At 40.5% G+C, this 27,100-nt stretch overlaps 1 protein-coding gene across 1 annotated transcript; it reads left to right on the top strand.

Moving 5' to 3' along the window:
• The first annotated feature begins 272 nt into the window (after nt 1–272).
• rhbg (Rh family, B glycoprotein) lies at nt 273–19,792 on the top strand. The gene is made up of 10 exons (XM_010901577.5): nt 273–634; nt 6,706–6,892; nt 9,310–9,460; nt 9,744–9,891; nt 10,311–10,477; nt 13,089–13,226; nt 14,133–14,266; nt 14,483–14,604; nt 15,329–15,402; nt 15,816–19,792. The coding sequence occupies exons 1-10, from the start codon at nt 448–450 to the stop codon at nt 15,891–15,893; spliced, it is 1,386 nt and encodes a 461-aa protein (XP_010899879.2). The 5' UTR covers nt 273–447; the 3' UTR covers nt 15,894–19,792.
• Nucleotides 19,793–27,100: the final 7,308 nt, after the last annotated feature.

Genomic DNA, 27,100 nt, shown 5'->3' with positions numbered 1-27,100 from the left:
TTTTGTCTAGAAGTCTGTACAGTAGTTAACCAGTAGTTAAACCTCTGACTGTGGGACTTGAACGATCACCAAATGTTTGATTGTAGATAAGGCACAAGAAGGCGATAAAATAAATGAATGAAGGTTTTCCTTCTCTATGACCCGAGATGATTAACTAATCGTTTTAAGGACTCCCAACTCATTCCAGATCACCCAAAAAGCCTCTGATTGGGCACATACAGAAAAAAGGGGCGTGAACAATTGCAACAAAAGCGACTAAATGAGTCTGACTAACTTACGTGCCAGTTTCTGTCCTCCTCTCTGCGTTCATTCCTGTTCTCTCATCTCAGGACTGCAGCCAACACTGCCTGTGCGTGTGTGAGAGTGAGTCTGTGTGTGTGTGTTGTTGTGAGTTGGACATCTAAGGCCAGAGAACACAGCCATAAGATCACTCAAGAAACCACTGCCATGGCAGCCACGGTGACCAACTTGCGGCTGAAGCTGCCCGTTGCCTGCATCATCCTGGAGGTGATCATCATCATCCTCTTCGGCACGTTAGTGCAGTACGACAGTGATGTGGATGCCAAGCAATGGCATAAGAAGATCAATAATGGCACCTCCAACTACGACAATGAATTCTACTACCGGTACCCAAGTGAGTGACCACAGGGAGAGGGTTGGGAGGATACAGCGGAAATGGATGAGCTTGACCATGACCACTTTGCCAATGTGAAGTGGACAAGAGGGATTGAAATTGTTAATGTCTTCCTTTGTTGGAGTTTGTGCTTGTATAAATTGTTAATTTATTTCCTAATTAGAACAGTGTTTAGGTGACAATTATTTTCAGGTGAACTGTTTCCACTTTTGGTGACCATGCATTCTACTTCACTAATAGATACCAAATTGATACCAGATTGGTAAAACATTTTGTGATGCTGTAGAGCAGTGGTATTCAATACGCTCCCTCAAAGCAAGTCCCACTCCATTTCTGAATTGCAACCCCTTAATCAGGGACTTATTTAGACCTGGGACATCAGGTGGGTGCAAGTAATGATGAGGTAGAAGAGAAAACCAGCTGGCTGGAGTTGAACATCCTGGTGTATAGTATACATGCCAACAGTCATAAGGGGAAATTTTGGAAACCTGAAAATGTCATACTTTTTTCGGATGGAAAGACAGTGGGAAAACTGGGTTGAGAGTTTTGCTGAAATAGCAGTGGGTCAGAACCAAAACCATGCTGCTGCCCATTCCTCTAGACCATCCTGGGTCACCTGACTTCTGATTCAAACCTGTAGTTTCTTGTAATTGTCTGTCACAGTTAATTAGGTTCTCTGCAAAACTCTCATAGGCTGCTAAGAAGAGCAAAAGTTTAAACCATTTGTAGTGGGAGTATAAAGGAACTTTGAACTCTGAATAGGTTATAGCAGGTCTGTTGATTATGACTATGTCTGTCAGTCACTAGTGGGCGAGGCACTGCTTTTCCTCATCTCAATTTGGTAACGTCACATTAATCTGTAATGGTATGCAAACGGGAAACTGCGGTGGAGAGCTGGTTAAGATAATGAGTCTGTAAAATTCCTAGGGCTAATGCAAACTTCACATCATCGATCATCGCTTGCACACACACAAGAATGGAGTCCTAGATTTCTCTGGACATATTTTCGTAACATGATACCTTCACAAAATGCTGTTTTGCTTGGAGGTGTGTTTGCATGGATGTGTGTTTTTTTCTATACATTTGTAATGAAATCAAAGAAGAGTCACCATAATACCAAATTGCTTCAACCAGACTACCATTTTCACTAGTTGCCAAGAGGATAGTTTCTCTTCTGCTTTAGGTGGCCGAAAAGATTTGGCCCTTAAATCCAGCTTTATTATCAAGAGCATTTTCTATTTAATCACCAGAGCTGAACTTCCGGACATATATAATGCACCTGGCAATTCATACTCCTTCCATCCCTTTCTCACTGGTGTGTCTATCATTGTGATGAGTGTTGAGGGGGACGGAGGTTACAAAGCGGATAGCAAAGTGATTAATTGCATCTACCTTATGGATAAGATGTTTAGCACCCTACTGTACCCTACTGTTCAAAAGTTTGGGGTCACTTAGAAATGTCCTTGTTTTCCATGAAATCATACATTAAATGTGACTGAATATGAAATATAGCTAAATTAATAGGCATTATAGTCATTGACAAGGTTAGAAATAATTAAGTTTAATTGAAATAATAATTGTATCCTTCAAACTTTGCTTTCATCAAAGAATCCTCCGTTTGCAGCAATTGCAGCCAAACATTTCACCCATGCCTCCTGAAACACCTACCACAATTTGAATTGGCTTGATGGGTACTTACATGCCTTAACATCAAGCTCCGCCCACAACATCTCAATGTGGTTGAGATCTGTTGACTGTGCTGGCCACTCCATTATAGACAGAATACCAGCTGACTCCTTATTACCTAAATAGTTCTTGCATAGTTTGGAGCTGTGCTCTGGGTCATTGACCTGTTGGAGGAGGAAATTGGCTACAGCCAAGCACCATCCACAGGGTATGGCATGGTGTTGCAAAATGTAGAGAATTCCTTCTTTGAGATCACTTTTACCCTGTACAAGTCTCCCACTTTACCACCACCAAAGCACCCCCAGACCATCATATTGCCTAAGCCATGCTTTACAGATGGCATCAAGCACTCCTCCAGCATCTTTTCATTTGGTCTGCATCTCACAGATATTGTTCTTTGTGTTCTGAACACCTTAAACATACATCTGTCTGTCCATAACCAATTTTTCCAATCTTCCTCTGTTCTGTGTCTGTTCTTTTGCCCATCTTAATCTTTTATTTTTATTGGCCAGACTTCCTGAAAGGCCGACATCCCAAAGTCTCCACTTCACTGTTGACGTTGACACTGATGTTTTGCAGGTACTAATTAATAAAGCTTGAGAGGCGTCTGATTCTCAAACTAGACACTGTAATGTATTTGTCCTTATGCTCAGTTGTGCTCTTGGGCCTCCAACTCTTTCTATTCTGGTTAGAACCAGTTTGCCCTGTTCTGTGAAGGGAGTAGTACAAAGTGTCATATAAGAGCTTCTGTTTCGTAACAATTTTTCATAAGGAATAGCCAAGAAACTGCATTTCTCAGACCAATAATAGACGGATGAGTGATGGAATAGCCAAGAAATAGCATTTATCAGACCAATAATAGACTGATGAGGTTCAGAAGAAAGTTCTTTGTTTCTGCCCATTTTGAGCCTGTAATAGAAACCACAAATGCTGATTCTCCAGATACTCAACTAGTCTAAAGAAGGCCAGTTTAACTGCTTCTTTAGTCAGCACAACAGTTTTCAGCTGTGCTAACATAATTGCAACATGGTTTTCTAATGATCAAATAGCTTTTTTATATAACTTGGATTTGCAAACACAATGTGCCATTGGAACACAGGACAGATGGTTGCTGATAACGGGCCCCTGTAGATATTAAATTAATAATCAGCCTTTTCCAGCTAAAATTGACATTTACAACGTTAACAATGTCCACACTGTATTTATGATGAATTTGATTTAATTTTAATAGACAAAAAATGGCTTTTCTTTCAAAAACCAGTGACCCAAAACATTTGAAGGATATTGTGTCCTTAGCAACATGTGAGAAGGATGCAGGATGGCTAAATTAGAAACCCATTCTGGATTTGATTTTAGAATGCTGGGGGACAATCTCAGTATTGATTGAGTTAACAGTCAAGCTGAATTCCAAGTTAACTGTCAGTGTTGGATACTCCAACTCCAAGTTTCATCTAGATCAAGGATGTTTACGGGCAAGGATGTTGCAGAAGGCTTCTCTTAGAAAGCAGACATTTTGTTTGTTTCGTATTAAGGACAATTCAGCATAGTAATATTGTATGTTTTTACAACTATGTTGAAGGGTGGCCAGCCCAGAGTTCAGTAAGGGGCCAGTTGTCAGCATAAATGTCGATAAGGGAGTTATCAGCAGCAAGGGCAACATCCTTCATGTAAACAAAATAATGGGTTGGCCCGAGAGTAGAACCTTGAGAGAGGCCCATGGAGATCAGGGCTGCAGGGCCTTTACATACTGACTGCACAAAACACTATGAGATGAAGACTTTGAAGATTATGAAGACTAGGAGAAATAAACATTTGTTGTACAGTCGTAGAAATATGCAGGAGTATGGCTTCTTTTTATGTAGTCACCTCATTACTGTCCAGTTAATTAAAGGTGAGATAGAAGCTACTAAATGAGACAGAAATGGGCACTAGGGATGGAATATTAGGAAAACAGTTGAGTGAAAGCAGAAAATAGAAGGGTGATGGGATGTAAAGGTTTTGTGCTTGAATTAAACACCAAACAATATATTATGTTTCATTTTCCAGAAAATTAGAGCATTTTGTAACATATATTGTAGTCATCCTGTCAAAACACATTCTCTGTATAACAAATAGAAAAAAACAGAACATATTAGCCCCAGGAGTCCCAGCCATGTCAACCAAACTGACAAAGAACAGGATTTATATTGAATTGCATCATGAGCTCAGTTCTACTTTCATCACCACCAGGATCCAGAGGAGAAGAGTTTTAAACAATATCATGGATGTCCAGTATGCCTCCATTTGTCTATATATAAGTTTAATTGGGGTTATGTGTCTCCATTCCCATCCCTCAGCTGTGTACACTAACAAAGGAGACTGTAAACTATCTGATATTATGCAGAAGTGTGTCACAAACAAAGACCAGAGTTGCATACCAGATAATAGAAAAGCAGACATTTCTGAAATGTACATTAGTTCAAAAACTTCCAAAACAACTCACAGAGTGACTGCTTTTTTTTCATTAAGCGCTCTTGCATTAAATCATACCTGTTTGTATTCAGTTAATCTCCGAGGTTGTGACAGTTCACAACTGGGCCTCCAACCTAAGCAGGTGCAACTGCTGAGGCATTTAGCTCCAGATTCCTGTTCTTCCCCTAAGCTATGTACACTGACTGAGTATACACGAGAGGACACAAACCGGTTTGAGGTGAAATGTTCAAGTTTAAAACAGGGTGGACACTGAATGAAATGGACACATACGACACACCCACATGCTGGCGTTGCCAACCAACAACAAGTGTTGTATTCAATACTCAATACCAGGGGAATTTTTCCATACTTGATACCCAGTATTCTTTATTCAATATCAGCTGTTCTTTATGTTGATTTACCCAAATGTAGAGCCACTATTACTGCACTAAAGTAGTAAATCAATCAATTCCCACATTTGGGGTGTTTCAAGTCTCTAGCAGTTTATTCCTGGGCGGTTTGTCAGCAGGGGGCGAAGAGCATGACATCTGTGGCAGGCAGACAGTTCATTCTCCATTCAAGGCTTCTCGTTAGCTCATTGACCACTCGTCTGTAGCAATTTACTGACTGCTGAACAAGATGAAGTTGTTAACCCTTAACTTGATCAGTGCAGAATTACTCCTTAGATTAGCTGATCCATTGGCTTGCCATCCATTACAGTCCTCCTAAATAGTTGGGAGGCAAGAAAACACATTGTTATTCCCATCATTGTGGCATTTGCTTTTGTGACAAGATCCATTTAAGATAAATAGCTGCCTATGACTAAAACAGTGCAAAATGGACATTTTCATTGGCCGGTTATGCTGGTTTGCCCCCCCCCCCCCCCGCATCCATTCCCCAGGTCATTGCTGTAAATTAGTTCTCAGTCCACTTACCTGGTAAAATGACAGTAAGTAAATTTACTAGAGTCTGACAAACACCGTAAAATAAATTATATTGATGGGAAGAACACACAATCAAGAAAGCACGTTTATTAATATACCACAATTCATACATACAAGCAATTCAATGTGCTTCACAAAGAAAGAAAGGAAGTATGAATAACAGAATGTGATGTCACGACTTTAGAAACATCTACACAAACAGGCAAATGATAAGTGTTCCATTTATATTTCTGTGCTTTTTGAATCCTACACACTGGGAAAAAACTGGTTCCTTCATGGAACCAGAAAGGTTTCCCCCCGCAGCCGAATAACCTTTTTTTTTGATGTACTTGGGCCACATGGACACTGGGGAGTCAGGGAGCTGGGCCATGCCAATATTCTGCATATTAATGATCAGTTGCCGAGCAATGAGACAAAAAGATCTTGTCTCCTCTTCCCAGTGTGGGGTGGATGAATACGGCCGGTGTTGTCTGGATGAATACGGCCGGTGTACAGAGGGAGGTCTAGTGGGCCGGGTTAGCAGGCTGAATGGAGCTGTGGGGTAACTTCTCTGTCTCCTATGTAGGCCAACTCAGGGTCCCAAAGCACTCTGTCCCTCTCAATTAGAGTCACAACATCATTAGGTAAAAAGGCGTCTTGGTAGCTACCAGAACTACATTTAGCATACTGTCAATTTGGATTCTGCTATATAAATGTAATAAGACGGATTTACTTTCATCTGTAACGGGAATGGATTTATGAGAACCCACAACATGTATTTATGTAGTGACAGTGTGCATCAACATATTCAATGGATCTACATTAAGAAAAAGGTACTATGGGGTTTCTGGTTTCTTAACTCTGGTTTCAGAGAGCAACTTTTGGTTTACACCCAAAAATGTCCTACCTTGAACCAAAAAGCGTTATCCTTGGAACCAGTAATAGGGTTGACGAAAAATGCACCTAATTGGTTTTCTGAGAGTTCATTCTGTGTTCTCTTCCTTTGTGAAGGCTTCCAGGATGTGCATGTGATGATCTTCATCGGCTTTGGTTTTCTCATGACATTCCTGCAGCGCTATGGCTTCAGTAGTGTCGGCTTCAACTTCCTAATCGCAGCCTTCTCCCTTCAATGGGCAACCCTCATGCAGGGTTTCTTCCACGGTATGCACGGGGGAAAGATCCACATTGGAATTGAGAGGTAGGCCACACTCACACTAACCTCCATGTTTCTGGAAGATAACTCCAGTCGACACGTGGTCTGTCCAACAGGTTCATCAACGGCTATCAGCAGCACATTGCTCCCTTAAGAGTAACTACTTAATCAATGCAATATTGACATTATCCCATCCTTGCTTAGCCAAGTTGGCTTAAAAAGCCAAACTTTATAACAAAATCTTAATATTCATTTTCTGATATAATGTCCCTCCATGTCTAGCCAGTTTAACACTAAACATGTTTGTCTTGCATTGAACTTCTCGAAACCTTCCCCCAAAAATCTCAAAACTGCAATTTTGGCTAACTTGACAGATTTGCAGCTCTGGAAAAGAGACCACTCCTATTTTTTTTTTAGCAGCATCTCTACATGTATGGCAGCCATTCCATTCCAGTGTCTGTTAAATTCCAACACAGGCACACCTCATTTCACTTAATGAGGTACCGATTAGGTGATTACCTGAACCAAATATAATTTAATTAGGAAAAGTATAAAAAAAAACACTGCTGTGGTCAGCACTATCCTCTTGCAATAGGACCAGCTGGATGGTGAAAACAGTGCAAGTAGTACCTCAAAGGAAATTTGAATAAAGAAAATACTATTCAGCATGACAAAAGAGTTGAAAAGAGAAGCTTTCAGTGAGGAAAAGGGTTCAATTCTGTCTTTACTGGCAGAGGGATACAGTAAGCGTCAGGTTGCTTCCATCCTTAACAATTTAAAGATGGTGGTTCAAAAGAACAAGGTCAAGCAACAGACATTGGGGACAACAAAGCTACAGACTGGCAGAGGGCGAAAACGACTGTCCACTAACCAAGATGACTGTCAACTCATTCGAATGTCACTCAACAACTGTAGGATGACATCAAGTGACCTACAAAAAGAATGGCAAACAGCCACTGGGACGAGGACATTTCGAAACAGGCCTGAACTCGTGCAAAGCTAGAAAAAAGCCCTTCATCAATGAGCAGCAAAGAAGAGCCAGGCTGAAGTTTGCAAAAGACCATAAGGATTGGACCGTAGAGGAATGGAGTAAGGTCATCTTCTCTGACGAGTTTGTCTTTGTGAAAGACGCATGAATCAAGTACAAGGTTATGCTGGAAGAACACCTGCTTCCTTCTGCTCTGACAATGTTCCCCAACTCTGAGAATTGGTTATTCCAGCAGGTCAATGCTCCATGCCACACATCCAGGTCAATCAAGGTGTGGATTGAGGACCACCAGATCAAGGCTCTGTTATGGCCAGACCTGAACCCCATTGAAAACCTCAACCAAGAGAAAGATGGATGGTCACAAGCTACTTAAATTTTTGTGCCAGGAGTGGCATAAAGTCACCCAATAGCAATGTGACAGACTGTTGAAGAGCATGCCAAGACACTTGAAAGCTGTGATTAGCAATCAGGGTTATTCCACCAAATATTGATTTCTGAACTCTTCCTAAGTTAAAATATTAGTATTTCGTTGTTGAAAAATATATGTTAAATTGTTTTCTTTGCATTATTTGAGGTCTGAAAACAATGCATATTTTTTGGTGTTTTAAACCGGTATTATCTACTGGTCAAATAAATATTCTAAATGGGAATTTGGGTGTAATGTTGTCAGTAGTTAATAGAATATAGCGAACTGTTCATTTTACTCAAACACATACCTATGAATAGTAAAACCAGAGAAATGTTTTGCAGTGGTCTCAATGTTTTCCAGAGCTGTATACAGAAATGTATAATTTACAAGAATAACATATATAGTTTCTATCAGTTATTCTTCTGTGAAACCTTTCTGTAAAATGAAGAGCAACACAGCACCAATTGTTAGGCTGGTACATTTTACTCTCACTACGGGCTCAATTTAAGAACCAGATTTTCAATCAAAAATGTAAATATATATACATTGGGCATTTTTCTTTCAGACTATATGTTTTTTCTTCTGATGTTAAATAACTTTGTAACAGGACTAAACTAACATCAAATGTAATTGTTTGCATGTAAATTATTATTTTAAGAGTGAAGCACATATTAAAGGTCATACACTAACAAAACTGTATTGAAATCTACAATGTTTTTGGGATCCAATCCTATTTCATGGCCAGTGTACTTTTTCTTATACGCTAATGACATCGAAAAGTGACCGCTGACAAAGAAATAAGTATCCTTCAATGTGTTCTGTTTAAGTACCTCTCTTGCTAGAGAAAAGAGTGTATCTCATAATAAACAGTGTCAGAAAAGGTTGGAGTGTATCTCATAATAAACAGTGTCAGAAAAGGTTGGAGTGTTTGTCCGCCCGGCACTAACAATAAACACACCAGCAGATATAGGGGATGTGTACACTTGTCAAGGAGGTGTGTGTGTATTATGATGTTGCCCAAAATAACCCCTATCATTAATAGCTGTGTGTTTGTCCCTTCTGCAGTATGATCAATGCTGACTTCTGCACCGGAGCAGTGCTCATCTCGTTTGGCGCCGTCTTGGGGAAAACTAGTCCTGTCCAGCTGCTGGTCATGGCTGTGATTGAAGTCACCCTGTTCTCTATCAATGAGTATGTTGTGCTTTCTGTTCTGGAGGTGAGTGTGGTTACATTAAACTTACACTGTTTGTCTCCCAGCCCCTTTCTTTCCAGTGAGAACCCTTTCAACTGGAATCAGAAGGTTAACACCCCACATGGACAGCTGCTTAACTCTTTCTCACATCAGTATCAGTTAAAAAATAAATATAACGATCAACCATTTTCAAGACCTTAGTTTTTAGATAGTGCACACTCCTATTAGGCTTCTCTTAAAATGTGCATAATCTAAAATTCCACTAACCTCCTTACACCCATTAAACAAGATCATTTCCATCCTTTAGGCTAAGGATGCTGGTGGCTCAATGACAATCCACACATTTGGAGCTTACTTTGGCCTGATGGTGACTCGTGTTCTATACCGCCCCAACCTAGACAAGAGCCAACATAAGAACTGCTCTGTCTACAACTCTGACCTGTTTGCCATGATTGGTAAGAATACCTCCAGCTCATGAAAGTAAAAAGCCGGTACATTCAAAATTAAACAAGCCACCGACAATATGATTTCAGCCAGGGGTGTAGAATTAGGGGGGGAACACCCCCAATGTTACCGACAGGTGAAAAGAGTGAAAATCCTGGGATCCATTGACCAGGACCTTCCCAATAAACAATACAAACCTACGCTGTTGGTTTCAACTCTCAGACAGTTACAATTACTGTATTCTTCACAAGTATAACAAATTGACCTTAGTTGTGTGCTGATAGTTTTGACAGTATATTGCGTGACAATAGGCATTCATCTCATTATAAGTGTATAGTATATAGACCTCCCCAAGTCAAAGCCTTGTCATTAAAGCTTACATTATATACTGGTATGCTGATAGGCTTGCATATTCTTCCTGTCTCCTTAGGTACCATCTTCTTGTGGATGTTTTGGCCCAGCTTCAACTCTGCTGTGACGGCTCACGGAGATGACCAGCACCGTACAGCCATGAACACCTACTACTCCCTGGCTGCCTGCACATTGGCCACCTATGGTCTGTCTTCAGTAGTGGCCCATGATGGAAAGCTTGATATGGTGAGGGGATTGGGATAGAGTTGAGACTCATGGGGGCTGAGATGGATTTATGGGGACAGAACCAGGATTTAGACTAGTAGGGGAATTCAATTGCTAAATGTGGTCAATCTTGCCTGACAGCATGAAGCAGAAGTCAGTGTTATGGACTTTGAGTTGAAATAAAAGGTTCTCCCACTGTTGGCTATCATCACCATCTGAGTTTATATAGTCGTGGCCAAAAGTATTGGCACCCTTGCTCTTCATTAAAATAACAATTTCTCCTTGTCTGATTTTAAGCAGGTGATTATCCTATACCTCAGAACTGAACTCAACTGTGGTGTGTTGTACAAACCCCTTTCCAAAAAGGTCACAAGGCTGTGTAAAATGTAAAGACAAACAGAATGCAATGGTGTGCAAATTATTCAAACCCTGTATTCCATAGAAAATAGTACAAAAACAACATATCAAATGTTGAAACTGAGGAATGCTGTATATATATAGCCACTTCAAATTTGATGCCAGCAACACGTTTAAAAAAAGCTGGGACAGGGGCAACAAAAGACTGGAAAAGTTGTGTAATGCTAAAAAACAAAACCATCTCACAACTAATTAGGTTAATTGGCAACAGGTTAGTAACATGACTGGATATAAAAAAAGCATCTCAGAGAGATGAGTCTTTGAGAATTAAAGATGGGGAGGGGTTCACAGTTATAAACAGTTTTATTTTAGGCTTACTATAACGTTGCTAATGAAGGTTGTAACTAGTGAAGTTTTTGTCTTTCCTAACCCACAAAGCCTGCACGGATGCATACTTCGAAAATCCACAGTTTAAAAGCCTGCATCTGTGATGATATGGGGGTGCATTCGTGCACATGGCATTGGTGACATGCACATCTGTGGAGGCAACATTAATGCTGAAATATATCTATTATTATGCAAATTCATAATGAATGATAAGTTTTTGCACCGTTTGTAAAATATGATACGTTTGTCTGGCCTTTGTATCATATTATATGTTGTAATTGCATTTGTGAAATATGTTATGTTTTAGCCCATTCGTAATGTATTATATGTTTTGGTAGAGCATTGTAATGTAACCTAACATACTGTAACATAACATCACACAAAATCGGGGGCCATGGATTCACGTAAAATAGTCTGCGTAGTCCCCTGAGACATCGTTGCAACCAAACAAGAATGGGATAACATTTCACTTTCAAAACTACGGCAATTGGTCTCTTCAGCTCCCAAACGCTAACAGAGTGTTGTTAAAAGTAGAGGTGATGCAACACAGTGGTAAACATGCCCCTGTCCCAACTTTTTTAAACAATTTGCTGGCATCAAATTCAAAATGGGCATGCATTTTTCCAAAAACCAAAACATTTCTCAGTTTCAACATTTGATAATGTTGTCTTCGTACAGTACTATTTCCAATTAAACATAGGGATAATTGATTTGCTCATAATTGCATTTTGTTTTTATTCGCATTTAACGCAGCATTCCAACTTTTTCGGAAACAGGGTTGTATTTGCCTGCAGTATAAAAATCCCTTAAACTGTTTCAATAGAGACATTTACTAGTTTTCCTGTTTTGTTTCACTGCGTGCACCACAATGAGTTTGGGGAAAAGATTTGTCTGAGGAGGTCAAACATAAGACTGTAGCCTAGCATGGACAATTTCAAGGCTACAAGTCCATCTCCAGAAACACCTTCTCCACAGTCAAACATGGAGGTGGTTCTGGAATGGTTTGGGATTGATTTGTTCAATCTGTGGCTCTGTGCCTTGAATGTCTACATAGGATCACATAATCAGGAGAAAACCAAGGCATTTTGGAGTGCAATGTCAAACCCAGTTTCTAAAAGGTCATGAGGAATTTGGTCCTGAAACAAAATCAAATGGTTTGTGTTATTAAAAGTGAAATTGTGGAATTGTGGAGACCAAATACTTTGGCAACATGAATTATTTGAAGAAAGTGCAAGGGTGCCAATATTTTGGAATACATATTGAAATGAAACAATAATTCCTATATCCTGATTGACAAACTCTGAATTATTATAAGGTATTTTTGCAAACTAGACGAGGTCAAGAATTTCAACAAACAATGTAAGATTCAGGAATGGCAAATCAGTTGGAAACTATTTCATAGACGGGCACTTGAAGCACCTCACCATACTCTGCCTATCGAGATATGCTGTCATGTGAGACAATTCGGTTTCTATGTTCCTTGAAGGTCTTTTGTGTCCTGAATCTCATGCTGAAATCTAGCTGGCAAATTCCTGTTTAGATGGCAATCTGACATGTTCGTTTCTTTATGATAGAGGAGTCAGTCACCGTACCAAATGACCTGGAGATGGTAGGACCTTTCTAATCGGCAGTGCAGATCTCATAGTTGGTGAAAACATGGTGTCGACAGCATACCATAACTATCTGCGTGTAATCTAACTCTACTCGCATGCTTCCCCCAACTTGGCATGGTGGTGAACTTTACACAAGGAATGTTTGTTTGGAGATAGTTCAGTATATGTCATGTGCACTGTGCACATGACAACAATAGCAATAAGATTTGAGAATAGACTGAAAGTCTGCTGTTTCAAACACCATTTAAATACATGTGCCTCTCTCTTCTCTTAAGGTGCACATCCAGAACGCTGCCCTGGCTGGTGGGGTTGCAGTGGGAACTGCTGGTGAAATGATGCTTACACCTTTTGGTTCCATGATAGTGGGCTTCCTGGCAGGAACTATCTCCGTGCTGGGCTACAAATTCCTCACGGTAAGGTCAACTTGTCATTGCCAAGGCAGTGTACAGATATTAGAGCTGTGGAAGACATGCAGAATTGGTTTAACAGCTCTCATATGTGTAACAATGATTACACTGCTCTGAAATCTCAATAAACTATTCTGCAGTCATTGATTTAATTAAGGCAATTGAATATGAGTATGAATATACGTATGTGTATAATTGTGATTTGTATTGAGCTCATTGTGTTGGCTGCATATTACTGGAGGACTAATTTATTTGTGCCTGTCACCTGTTCCAGCAGGGACAAGCCATTCAATTCACCTTCATGAATTCAATGTGGCCTGCAATTAGATGGTAGCCACCTTCTATATAATTAATTGTCTAATCCCTCCACATGACCCAATTTGAGTTGTGATAAAACAACCAACCAGGTTGTCAGAAGGATTCACCCAAGACATTGGAAGTATAAGACAGTTGACAAAAAAAATTATGTAATGGTGGATATTTATTTTGGGATCCATTCTTGTATATATCTGATGACCGTTTCATTTCCTAGAAGGTTCGTTCAGTCCTCGTTAACCCTCCTCACCATGTTGCCCATTGTCGAATGATGACAGAGGACTGTAGCAAACCACATTTTTCCAAAGCCATAGAAAGGTTTGGAATGTCATCGATACAACAGAAATAAAGCCATTCATGTATGGCCTCAAAGACACGAACCGACGTCCATTTATAGTGATTAGCCGATCCTTGGGAAAATATGACCGTTCATGTTGTCAACAGACCCAGAGTATCTATTTACATCATAAACAGTGGTGTTAATAAACACGTCCGTTTATATGTATCGGATGCTTTTTGAAGGACATGAGGGTGCTAATGGGGCAAGACACCAGGCACACAAGCACCCGGACTCATGGTTGTGTACTGTGTCCACAGCCGGTCCTGGAGAGCAAGCTGAAGATCCAGGACACGTGTGGGGTCCACAACCTGCACGGCATGCCTGGAGTCCTGGGAGCAATCGTGGGGGCAATCACTGCCTCTGTGGCCTCCATGGATGTCTATGGAGACGGGTTAGTTGCTGTAACAGTGCAGAAATAATACTGTCCCTTTTTCCACCAACGCCTTGTTGGTAGGAAAAGGTACGAAAGCTTTGCCAATGACAAATTGGAAAAGTGCACCCTCTTCTGGTTGAACGGTGAAGTGCCCTCTGTTGCATAATGTACTGTTGGATGGACGGGGAGTTCTCACAACAGTTCTGTTAACCTTCACTGCGTTTTCTGTTGCAGGATGGATGATGTGTTCCCCGGCATCCACTCAGGTCAAATCAGCGCCTCGAACCAAGGTGTACAACAGGCCATCTCTCTGGCGGTGACCCTGGGCATAGCCCTCCTGGGTGGTCTTCTCACCGGTGAGCATATGGAGTAGCTAGATGATTCGGGGAGGGGTGTGTGTCATAGGTTTGTGGCTGTGTGTGTCTGTGTCATATGTCGTGTATCTCTGTCACTGTGTCATATGTCTTGTATCTCTGTCACTGTGTCATATGTCTTGTATCTCTGTCACTGTGTCATATGTCTTGTATCTCTGTGTCACTGTGTCATATGTCTTGTCTCTCTGTGTCACTGTGTCATATGTCTTGTCTTTCTGTTTCACTGTGTTATATGTCTTGTCTCTCTGTCTCACTGTGTCATGTCCTGTATCTCTGTTTCACTGTGTCATGTCTTGTATCTCTGTGTCACTGTGTCATGTCTTGTCTCTCTGTCTCACTGTGTCATGTCCTGTATCTCTGTTTCACTGTGTCATGTCTTGTATCTCTGTGTCACTGTGTCATGTCTTGTATCTCTTTCTCACTGTGTCATATGTCCTGTATCTCTATTTCACTGTGTCTTGTCTTGTATCTCTGTCTCACTGTGTCATGTCTTGTATCTCTGTCTCACTGTGTCATGTCTTGTATCTCTGTCTCACTGTGTCATATGTCCTGTATCTCTATTTCACTGTGTCATGTCTTGTATCTCTGTCTTACTGTGTCATGTCTTGTATCTCTGTCTCACTGTGTCATGTCTTGTATCTCTGTCTCACTGTGTCATGTCTTGTATCTCTGTATCACTGTATCAACATATATAATTTTCATGCAGGTTTCATTCTGAAGCTGCCCATCTATGCTACTCCTCCTGACACCATTTGCTTTGAGGATTCAATCTACTGGGAGGTAGGTGTAGCTACTACACCCTGTCACTGTGTACAAAGAGAATAGTGTTTGTGTGACATTTCAGGGCCCTAAAAAGACTTACGAGACTCCCAACGGTATTATGGACCTTGGCTAACGTTGTTTAATATTTTGTGTGGCCACAAGGTGTCATGCTTGCATTTACTTTCCCCAATGTCCGCACGGTATGAGGGTATGAAAGCTTAGCTAGTCACCCTCGAAACACCAGGTGGTGCAATAAACACACATACTCCAGTATAATCTCAGAGTATAATCTCTATTGATAAAAAAACCCAAAAGATTTTAGCTAGGAATGTGATGAAAGTAGCTCGGCAATAGGCAATAGTTAAATTGTTATGAGTAGATATGAGTCCAAAGAAAACATCACTATGTCTTTATTTATTTCTGTCTCTCAGGTGCCTGGTGAGGAGGACTCACACGAGGAGCTTACTCATGTCCGGACAGCAGAGGAGGAGGAAAAGATCAACGCATAAACACACACACACACACACCAGCAGTTTCAAACTCCCCATGCATAGCAGATTGTATTCATCCAGCCAGGATGGCAGCTCATGGTGCTTGTTTCTGTATGTCCATTTGACATTCATGACTTTCAACATCACTCTTAAAGATGCAGTCTGCAATGTGTGTGAAAGGGATGTTGTCAAACCAAAACGGCTCCCCGGAAACTGTGTACTATGTCATGTGTGTGCCATTTCGTGCAAAGGTTTCATGGATTATTTAGTTAATTGCAAAAGTAACAGACTATATTCTTAAAGATGTTCAATAGTTACATACCAGTAGTCTTATGGCTAAAAACTGTTTTATCCAAGGATCTGTTTTTTTCAAAGGATATGGTTAGGGCATGTCAGCATGTTTAAAGGTGCACTCCAGTCACGTGTTCATCCATCTGAAATCTCTATCCAGCTGAAAACTCCCACCTTGCAAACAAAGCATTGGTCCAGAAGACTGATAGTTATTGTATCAGTGTCAACCACGAATGGCGTAGTGGTTAACGACAGTCTTTCATGCAGGTTCGAATCATGAGTGACATCTGATTCTAACCTATTGAAACAGAGAGAGCAGTGCATCCCCCTCCTGAAATGTCCTATTGCACAGCTGAACCTCATTTTGATTGGGACTCTGATTGTTGACGATGTTTGACTTAGGTGAAATCTGTGAAAAAAGAGGTGAAATCTGTGAAAAAACCTTTTAAAAAGCAATTTCAGTGGGGTGTTCATGTGACCGGAGTGGACCTTTACAAAATATATGAAGTCACCTGAAATCAACTCCAAATTTAATGATGTATATTTTTCAGACATTTTATACTTTCCTGGAAATTGTTGAAAGATACAAGAGAGTGTTTCTGCATTAAGAGCAGTAGTTTAGATTCAAACCATTGCTTTTAAAGCTGGACCACCCTACACAACTCAATTCATTATTTCTTCCATTGAGTTTTTAAGCTACTACTGGCTAATGAAAGCCGATTTGTATTGGCTGTTAAAAGGAAACTGGGTCTGTGGCCTAAGGTGTGCTAGAGCACATCCATTGCACATGAAACCCTGCAGTAGTGGTTTGAATCTGTCCCCCAGCTTCTTTATCACACTCTATCCTGTTAAGCATAAAATGACAATAATACACCTACAGTACAAGAAAACTAAACCATGGATTACAGTTTATTTTGGCCAGCAGACTACTTTAAGGAGTGAGACAACACTATAGTTGTCCTTTTGTCAGTTTGCCAATGAAAAGCATGCTTGTATTGTGAGGAAGTGTTTCACCCTCGGTAGCCCATATTGTGTTTACACCATACATTATTTCCAAGCCAATCCTCCAAGTGGCATGGGTTATGGTCAGTCCACTGCAATACCTCTTACCTGCTGCCTCATGTTATGGCCACTAGATGATGCTATGGATCTATGTGACACAACACTGTAGTCTGAGAATTTGGATAAGTGAAACCTGTTTGATGATGCAAAATGACTGTTGATTGGTTTGTTTTCTCACCTTTTCCACTTGTCTTCAAGAGATGTTACATGCACCAAGAGGTTAAGGGAATTACATGTTTAACCATTTGTTACTATTATTTGACTGAAAGGGAAAGAAACATTTGCAGTAGGCCTAGCTATCTAGCTATGTGTTGTAAGTCATATATTCAAAACAAAGAAATGTATCCCTCACATGTAATTAAACTAGTGTGCTGATGTTTTCAATAATAGACAATCACTTCAGATGCAAGTCTTAGAAATTGAAAATATTTCAGAAAAACAAAAATATATTTTGTCTTCAGGGACAAGTTACATATTCTTCTATTTTATGTTATACAATTAATTGGGTGTGGTTTTATTCAGTTATGCTCAATGATGGGTATTTTACAGAAGTCTTTAGACAACATAACATGTGTTATAACTCAGATAACTAGCTTTCCAACTACAGACAACCCCCTACATCAAATGTATATTATGCTCTAGCAGAAAACGTTTGCTTAGCTTTTCGTTTGAACACGGTTATATATTATTTTATCACTGCTCTTTGGACATTTGGAGTTGTAGATATGAGTCTAATGTGATAATAGGCTATTGATTTCTGTAAGGTCTCAGGAAACGTTGGCTTATTTGAAAAATAATAATTCAAGTACTTATGTAGCCTATTATTAAGATGTTTCTGAAGACAATAATAAATCAAACTGCATCTCGTTTTGATGAAAGACATGCCTGGAAACGTATAATCCTCTCACAAGGCGCCAGCAATCACAACCGAAGGGTTAATACCCTAACTCCAGATGGGCGTTTCCCTGTATAATACGCAATTAACAGTAGTCCCAACAGTTTCACTTGCTGTGATATAAAAACCCAAGGAAGCGTTTGTGTTGGTTAAAACGGTCTTATTAGGCGGTCGGAGCCGGTTTGTGTTAATGCGAGGTGGCGGTAAAGGTTTTGGTTAAGCAGCAGCGTCTTTAATTCTGATGTCCCTATATTTGATGGTGGGATACCACGAAGTGAACAGGCATCGTCGTCTTTTCCCAGGAAGGAGAGGATATGTGGACAGCTGTTTACTGAATAGGCGCTAATGCTGAAGTACTTAATTGAGCTTTATTAGACCAATTAAAAAGAAAAAAAGTAATAATGATGATTGCGGCAGACTATTATTCCATTCTCCACGGTTTTTAGGCTGGTTTACCAGAAAATTATTGTTGCATATGCACATGCTAATCGCGATTAGCCCAATGACATTGCACCGATGTCACAAGGTTCTGAATAGATGCATAGGCTATATAGCCTATCTGTGATTAAACTACTGTGAGATATATATATATATATATGTATAATGTTACTCTATATCAGGGTCTTAGAAATAATACAAAGAATAATAATAGTAAAAAATTACTATATCTATGCAAGCTTGGAAGATTTATCAATAATTTATCAATACCATAACGGTTATTGGAGACATTTGGACATAGTAAGGGGAATGGACAATTGAGTAAGATCGTGTCATGTCTTTTGACAATTGCCTACAAGTCTGGGTGAATTATATTGAGACCCTTAGAGGTCACAGGTCCAACATCTTATTAATAGTACTTGTGTTGTGTAGCTTGCAACTAAAAGTAAATAGCCAAATATTAGCTAACGTTTGGTTTATGTTATTTTGCCTGAGAGACAAGTTAATTACACTTAAACACATTAGTGTTAGGCAAAAACACATGTCTCATCTACAAAGCGTGTGATTAATCTTTATGGACTACTTACCTTACAGGGATTTGAACATGTTCATGGTGTCATCTGCAATGGCCGAGTGAAAATAATGTATTACTGTTTTTTTAGTGTCAGCACCTGTGAAAGATTTATTTTTTAATGTTGTCGATTTATGTTTTATGTTGTCGATACAGAGTAACAAATTAAAATCCCTAGATGGTAAGTAGAGTCCATAGAGATTATACAAATGTCTTTGTCAACAAGAAACATGTTTTTTTCAAGCACTAATTCGTTTCAATGTAACTTCTCTCTCAGGCAAAATGGCCCTTCCGCAACTAAACGTTAGCTACTATTTAGCTATGGACATTAAGTTGCAGGACTAAGCTATGTGTTGTGATGCCAATACCAGTGAATTCTATATGTGTAATTGCATGCCAGTAAAGGAACACAAGAACACTTGCATATTGCAATCTCCAGTAAGGGCCTATAGAGGAGTGACCTGCTTGGGACGGATATACTCTTAGATGTGGTTTGTGCTGACTACATACAGGAAGTTGTTATAGGATAAGAGATTTGGTCACTTGACTTGGGAGAAATTGTTTTGGTGCTCGAAGAGTGCTCACTTAAATGTCCTCCTAGAAACGGGCTTACTCTGTGAATGTGAAATCAAATAAATGTCACTTTTCATGTGGCTTTCATTTCTGCCCCACCATGTTCAACACTACCTTGACATCTACTTTGGTAGTGTGTATGCCAAGAAGTCCATAAACACTTGCTCTTGAAACTAGTTGAGCATGAAGATCATTAATGGAATTATATGGAATAAAGCGTGAACACATTGATGCAGTCACTTGTGCAATTACCTTAGTAGTTAACAAATATATTTTTGTTCAGCTCAGTAAAATAAGTGTAAGCCTTTAATGAAAATTAATTAAAATACATTTCAATATTCTTGAATGTTCATGAATAAGGACATTAGAGATACCCTTTTTGGAGTAACGTCCTAATAAGAAAAGGTCTTGAGAGGTACTCTGGTTGAGCACTATGCAGTAACGACGACTCCCAGGGACACCAGAACAACTGAAACCAACAAAGCCATTTATTACACACTCCCTGTGAAAGAGAGTGGCACGCTGGACACAAGAGGAACAAAAGAACTGACCAACCCCCCTTTTGCCCCACCACGTCCCCACCCACACCTAGTGACACTACCACATTGTGGAGGTGTGTGACCTCGGGGTCACTGGAGGTCAAGAGAGGTTAGCATTCATTTCCAGTTAATTGAGTGGATTCATTCAAGGAATGTGGCTCACTATGGGGCTAAATTGGCTCTGCTAATAGAGGAAGCCATTAGAAAGTCATGACGTTAGTCTCTCCATCCTATCCCAATAACACCACAAGCACACAGGCATCAACACACACGGGTTTACAAACACACACATACTCATGGATCGTTCAACCCATCTCTTTCTGAGAGACATTTTCTGAGTGAAACTGTCAGGGTATCAAAATTCCTGGAATGTTCAATACATTTTCCCCCCATATCCCAGTTAGAATATTCCTGAAATCATGAAAGAATAGTATGGAAATCCAGAATTCTCCCACCAGGATTTATAGTGTGGTAGAAAAAGTTCCAGGATATTGCCACTGCTAGAACTGCTGAAATTATGAGATCAGTGGCATTACATTGATTTCTGACTTTTCTGATTCTGATGTGCTGGGGGATTGGGTCAGTTCTCCTTCCCCACTAAGTTCTCCTTCTCCACTATAAATCGTTGTTGATATGAGGAATGCATTTTCTGAATTTTCCCAGTCTCCTCCAGTTTTAAACTTTAGGAGGACATAAGGTCCTGGTCCACACCTGCGGAGTACCTGGTTTGGGGGCCCGTTGATGTCCCTGTCCCTGTCCAACTGGTCATACTTTTGACCTAGTCTAAATTTAAATAGACTCTGGATTTAGCCCAGATAAATGAATTAATTATTCCAATTGGACTCTTGATATCTCACCCGGCACAGCCTGATGAGGACTGGTCACCCCTCTGAGCCTGGGTCCTCTCTAGGTTTCTTCCTAAAATTCGGCCTTCTTAGGGAGCTTTTCCTAGCCACTGAAATTCAACACTACTGTTGTTTGCTCCTTGGGGTTTAAGACCGGGTGTCTCTGTAAAACCACTTTGTGACAACTGCTGTTGTAAAAAGGGCTTTATAAATAAATGTGATTGATTGATTGAATGAGTTTTTCCCCCTCATTCAAAGCTTAGGAGTCAATCAGGTTAAAAGTAAGGCCCTACTTAAAAGGTACAACAGGAGAGCCCTAAATGGGATTTCTATTCTCTCAAAGGGTCATGACAGTATTCCTTAAGCCCACTGCACTGTAGTGGATTAAAATCAGATAACTCTTACAGGTCCACTCTGACCTTTGACCCCCCCCCCCGTCTGAGTTCTACAGTTGTAGGAGATCTGGACTGTGAGATGTGAGTTGATGAATAAGAATATGACAAGTGAAGATTGCTATAATATTATTATGAAATAATAATGCTTGTTGTCAGCACAGTACATCAGGAGAATACATTTAGCACTATATGAACTGAAAGCTAACGCAGGCCAATGCTAAGTGTCCAGTATTTGTATTTGCCTTGGGGGAACCGGACACCACTTCTCCTACCACCATACCCATCACTAATTCGGTGTCACCCGTGGAAAAATAAAAGTGAAGAAGAGGATACAATCGAGAGAAAACAGGAGAGCGAGACGAAAGACGCGGTGGGGTGCGTGTGGAGGGGTGCATGGGTCGGGGGGCATTCCTTAATTAACGAGTAACTAATCTCAACCAAATTATTAACCGGGTCATGGATGTGACGAAACGGGTGGATAAAAGGTGAGAGGGACTGAAACGAGAGAGAGGAATGCAAAGTGATGGCACCAAGTCCCTCCCATGGGAATGTTATCCCTCTCCTTTCCCCATAACCCCTCCCAACCTTCTCTTTTCTCCTCTGTGCCACCATCACAAACAGTCTTTGTGGCTCCCAAACCTTTATCGGATGCCAATTTGCATTAAGGCAACAAGCAACAACACTTTCTTGTGTGATGGGACAGCAGCTGCACCTCCCCTCACGGACACCCACAGCATTTCCTCTTGTTTAAAGACCCCCCGAATGCATTTACACACACACACGCACACACACACATGCTCACATGCACACACTCGAACTAACACACAGGATTCTGCTTATTTTCCAATTCTCTGAACGTACACGCATACAAGCACACACACACACATTTGGCCAATGCCTTTGACCCTTTATAAACATTCGCACAGCTTACATACATACAGAATTTGATATTGGCACTTGTGAACACTCGCACTTGATGCACACATACACACGCATACACATGCACACACACACACACACAGCTCATTTTGAGCATAATTAAAACAGGAGGTTTCCCACAATACTCTTTTGTCTTAGGGGAGAGATGAAGGAGGTGGGGACCGGGCCGCAGCATATTAATTAGGAGTCTGGAGTGTGAAAGTGAATCAGGCGTACTAAACAGATGACATACTGGGACAAATACGGCACTACTTCCTCTCTGTTCTCCCACGGTAGCGCAGGGATACCGATTGCACCGAGTGGCGACAGCGAGGAGCCCCATGGCATGCTGCCAGCTGTTAGATATTAGCAGCAGGCATTGTGAGAATGAATTTTTCAGCCATGAACAATGAATGCGTGGCGCCGCGTAGAAGCCACTGGGCTGGATGTGTAAGTCAGTACAACCTCTGAGCACTAGGTGGCATCGTGTAGGCATCCCACGCCAGCATCTGGTTCGCTCTTCGTGGTCTGACTGGCATCATCGTTGCTGTGCGAGTCTGTAAGTGAATAAACACGTTGAGGTTGGATTTCATATACAGTGTTTGTGGATATGGAGTGAATGTATGATTATTTATATACATACATTCAAGACCTCATATGATTCCAAGACAACAGCCAGTAAACATTTGGTCTCCGTTTTTGAGTCTCACAAGCATGAAGAATTATCAGACAGCACAAGTTGAACAAAAATTACACATTGCAATTGATTGTACCCTACACTAATGAATTGTGTAACTAAATGACATCACTGAAATACATTCATCTCTTTAATGACAAAATGTTCTGCCTGTTCATTCTGTTGATTCCAGTCCCACCACATCTGTCTGGCCATTTGTATCACCACAGAAAGCGTTGTTGACCGGCTTTCCCACCATTCAGGACTTGTATGAAGACATGTCAGGTGTAATAAATCATTAACAACAGAGTAGTGAACCGTCGACAGGCCATGCAGTGGTGCAGACCTCTAAAATCCTCTATTTTTATTTCGAAGGGCCATCCCAACTCTACATGGGCAGTCAGAACCTCAAGGACTATCTGATTGATCTCTGTATCTACCTTTCTTTCTGTGGCACCTTGGTACAATATCCCAGTGTTTTATTTCAATCTAATTCAGTCTGGTGTTAATCCCTCCATCATCCAAAAAAAGAAGCCAGTGCTTTTTTGCTTGCTTTTTCTCCTTTTCTTTATTCCTCTCCCTATCTCTGTCGCTCATTCTCACCCTCTCTTCCTCCCTCCCACAACCCATCTCTCGCTTTCCCTCCCTTTCCCCCTCTCACAGCCTTCCCCTTGCCCTTCTCTTTCTTCCACTTCCTTGTGGGGTATTGCAGCCTGTGTCTGGATCTCCGCTCCTGGCACCCGGTTCTGAGCGGCCGGCTCTGCGTGTGAGGAGGAAACTGTGTATGAGTAAACGAGTGCCCACTCCTGCCCCCGGACCCACAATGGGCCCTTTCTTCCATCTCAATGGGCTCCATTAAAGCGGGGCCCTTTGCCTCTAGAGGGGATGTCGGGCTTCCCGACGTGGCACACAGAGATGGCCATTAGAGGCAGGAAGCCGTGGGCGAGGCTATACAAGAGGTGCCAGGGTGAGGGGGCAAGCGGGTAGAGGCAACGTTTGTGTAGGACACAGAGAGAAAAAGACACAATCGCCCACTCACACAAAGGCTTGCGAGCAAGCTTGCAGATACTGTAAACACACACACGTCTGCTTGCAAAACTTCGGGAGCGCACAGAAATCCAAAGAGGACTGGGTTACACAAGCCTTTATACAACTTTCTATGCTTGCCCCCTATACATATTGCTATCACAAACCACCATCCCATACATTTGTATTATCGCCATGGGCCATTTTCGCGGACAAAGATTCATTAACTGATAAAAAAAAGTGTCACTTTTTTAGTCCGGGATTCGGAATAACCTGTGTCCGCGAAACCGGCCCCTTTCGAAAGTTCAGGACAACAGAATCTGAGTAGCGCGTGAAGCGCGTCCGTTATTTTACAAAGATAACGCAGAATGGATATCAGATGCCACGAGGTAGGTGGCACGCTGTGACAGACGACTATTAGCGCTGGTCTGGTGTGAAAGGGTTCCTGCTGGCCTTCTCAAGACCTTCTGACGAGGCTCCACGGGACGGCCGGTGAAGGGCTCACGCCGGCGGTGGTCGTGAGAGCAGGTGGGGCGGCGGTTTGTTAGGGTGTGTGTGCCTATGTGTGCTCAAGGGAGGGCGTGGAGGGGGGCCGCAGGGATGGACAACATCCAGTGATCTAATGACGACCCAACTTCTGAGTGGTGTGGAACAGAGCGGCTCCCTTTACACCGGGCCAATTAACTCCCAGGGTGGGGACAGTTGATGGACAAGTCTATTATTAGCATCTTAGGGACGCTGCGGTGACTAGAATAAATCAAAGAAGAAAATTCCTGAAGGAAACGGCGAATACGAAGTGAATGCGCGTGATATGGTTCATCGACTCAATTGTTCGATATGTGGCTTTCCTTCTCCGGTCTCCTTATAGGCAGGAATACACCACAACTGGCTGCGTAGGGTCCTCTGGGCACATTCAATTATGTCTCTGTGGAAAGAAAAAAATCTTCATTCAAATAAATAAATCAAAGCACTATTCATCAATTACCTCAAATAGTTCCAATGGGCATAATAGTTCTTAGGCATCCCCCCCCCCCCACCAGCCCCCCTCCGCCACTGATAGTTCTACCTTTGTGTCTAAGGCGAGCTTGCTTGCACATTGATTGGGCTCCATTTCATACACATTTGCATATTACAAAGAGTCTAGCAGATCATTATGGTAGCAGGGTCTATGTACTATCATGTTGGGATAGTCCTGAATTATCCATATTTGAGGGAAAACACTGATTGGTTTATACACTAGTAAAACATATATTTTTCATTTAAATTACTTCAATCATAATTAGCATATAAAAATAGCATAATAAGGAATACAAATAATATATAATTCAAACAAAGATAATTCAATATTTCTAAATGACTACAACAAAATGATCAAGACATAGTGGATTGTACAAGACAGAGTAAATTTTACATGACCAACTGTCTTAATATCTAAACCTACATCAGATGGTATAATTTTGGAATCAAACTTTGATAAATGGTTCAGCAACTTCTAAAGAATGCATTCTCACTTCTAATGACCAAGTTAGGTCTCAATCCGTTATATGCAGTTTGTAAATGGAACATCTCGTTATGACAGTCTTGTCTTGGGTACAGGAAATAGACCTTCATACCAGAATGAGCACACTGGGATGCCTATGCTTTTTAGAATTAAAAGTGTGTGGGCGCGGGATGAATATAGTAAACAAACAAACTGTGTACATATTTCTACTGGGAGTTTGAATAACAGCCTTATTCTTAATCTCAGTAATGTGGATGCAAGACATTTTAACATTAAAATGTGTGAAATCTTAATGTAAATTAGTAAATGCCACCAGTAAGGTTATACTGAAGCCTACTTAAGCATTATGGTATTCTATTTAAAACATTCAATTCTGTGGCGATAATAATAAACATTTTCAGAAAACGTATGTGTACTTTTATTATTATGCTCCACTATATGACATTAACTCAGAAGTATTACATTCTTTTACCAAAATGCACCAAAAAACAATGAAGAACCCTGATATATGTGTTATTGTCTTTTTATTTAACTTTCATGCATCTGGGGGGAAAAGTCCCTTGAGACAAAGTCACTATTTGGCCAAGAAGGCAGTCGCAATTTGTATAACATAGAACACAATCAACACAACTTTACAACACACAATAAAACCTTTAAGCATAGAGTATAATACAATCAACACAACATAAAATAAAACATTACAACATATGGTATAGTACAATCGACACAACGTACAATAAATCATTACAACATACAGTATAGTACAATCAACACAACATATATTAAAACATTACAACAAACAGTATAATACAATCAACACAACATAAAATAAAACATTACAACATACGGTATAGTACAAACAACACAACATACAATAAAGCATTACAACATACAGTATAATACAATCAACAGAACAAAAAATTAAAACATTACAACAAACAGGATAATACAATCAACACAACAGAAAATAAAACATTACAACATACGGTATAGAACAATCAACACAACGTACAATAAAGCATTACAACATACAGTATAATACAATCAACACAACATATATTAAAACATTACAACAAACAGTATAATGCAATCAACACAACATACAATAAAACATTATATCATACAGTATAGTACAATCAACACAACATACAATAAAACATTACAACAAAAACATTAATAAAATCAACTCAACAACAATTAAAAAAAATACAGAATAATACAATAAACACAACAACTAAAATATGCACTGCAATTAACAATAAAACAACTTGATGCAGCAACTTGCAGTCATGCATCAGAGTTTTAAACTCATAGAGGCCACGAACACTTCTAGATTGAGCCACAATAAAAGGCAGTCATAACTATCTCAACTACAGACACAGGGTCTTTAAGTAACAACACATTAGACTGTTAGGAGACCGCTGGTGGTGAAGGAGCCTGCCGAGGGAATTTAACAAGAAGAGCTTTAGAAACACACACCAAAACCCTGCATGTT

Source organism: Esox lucius, chromosome 20, assembly GCF_011004845.1.
Source record: "Esox lucius isolate fEsoLuc1 chromosome 20, fEsoLuc1.pri, whole genome shotgun sequence".
In the NCBI taxonomy this organism is placed as follows: domain Eukaryota; kingdom Metazoa; phylum Chordata; class Actinopteri; order Esociformes; family Esocidae; genus Esox; species Esox lucius.
This window is presented reverse-complemented; position numbering and strand designations above follow the sequence as displayed.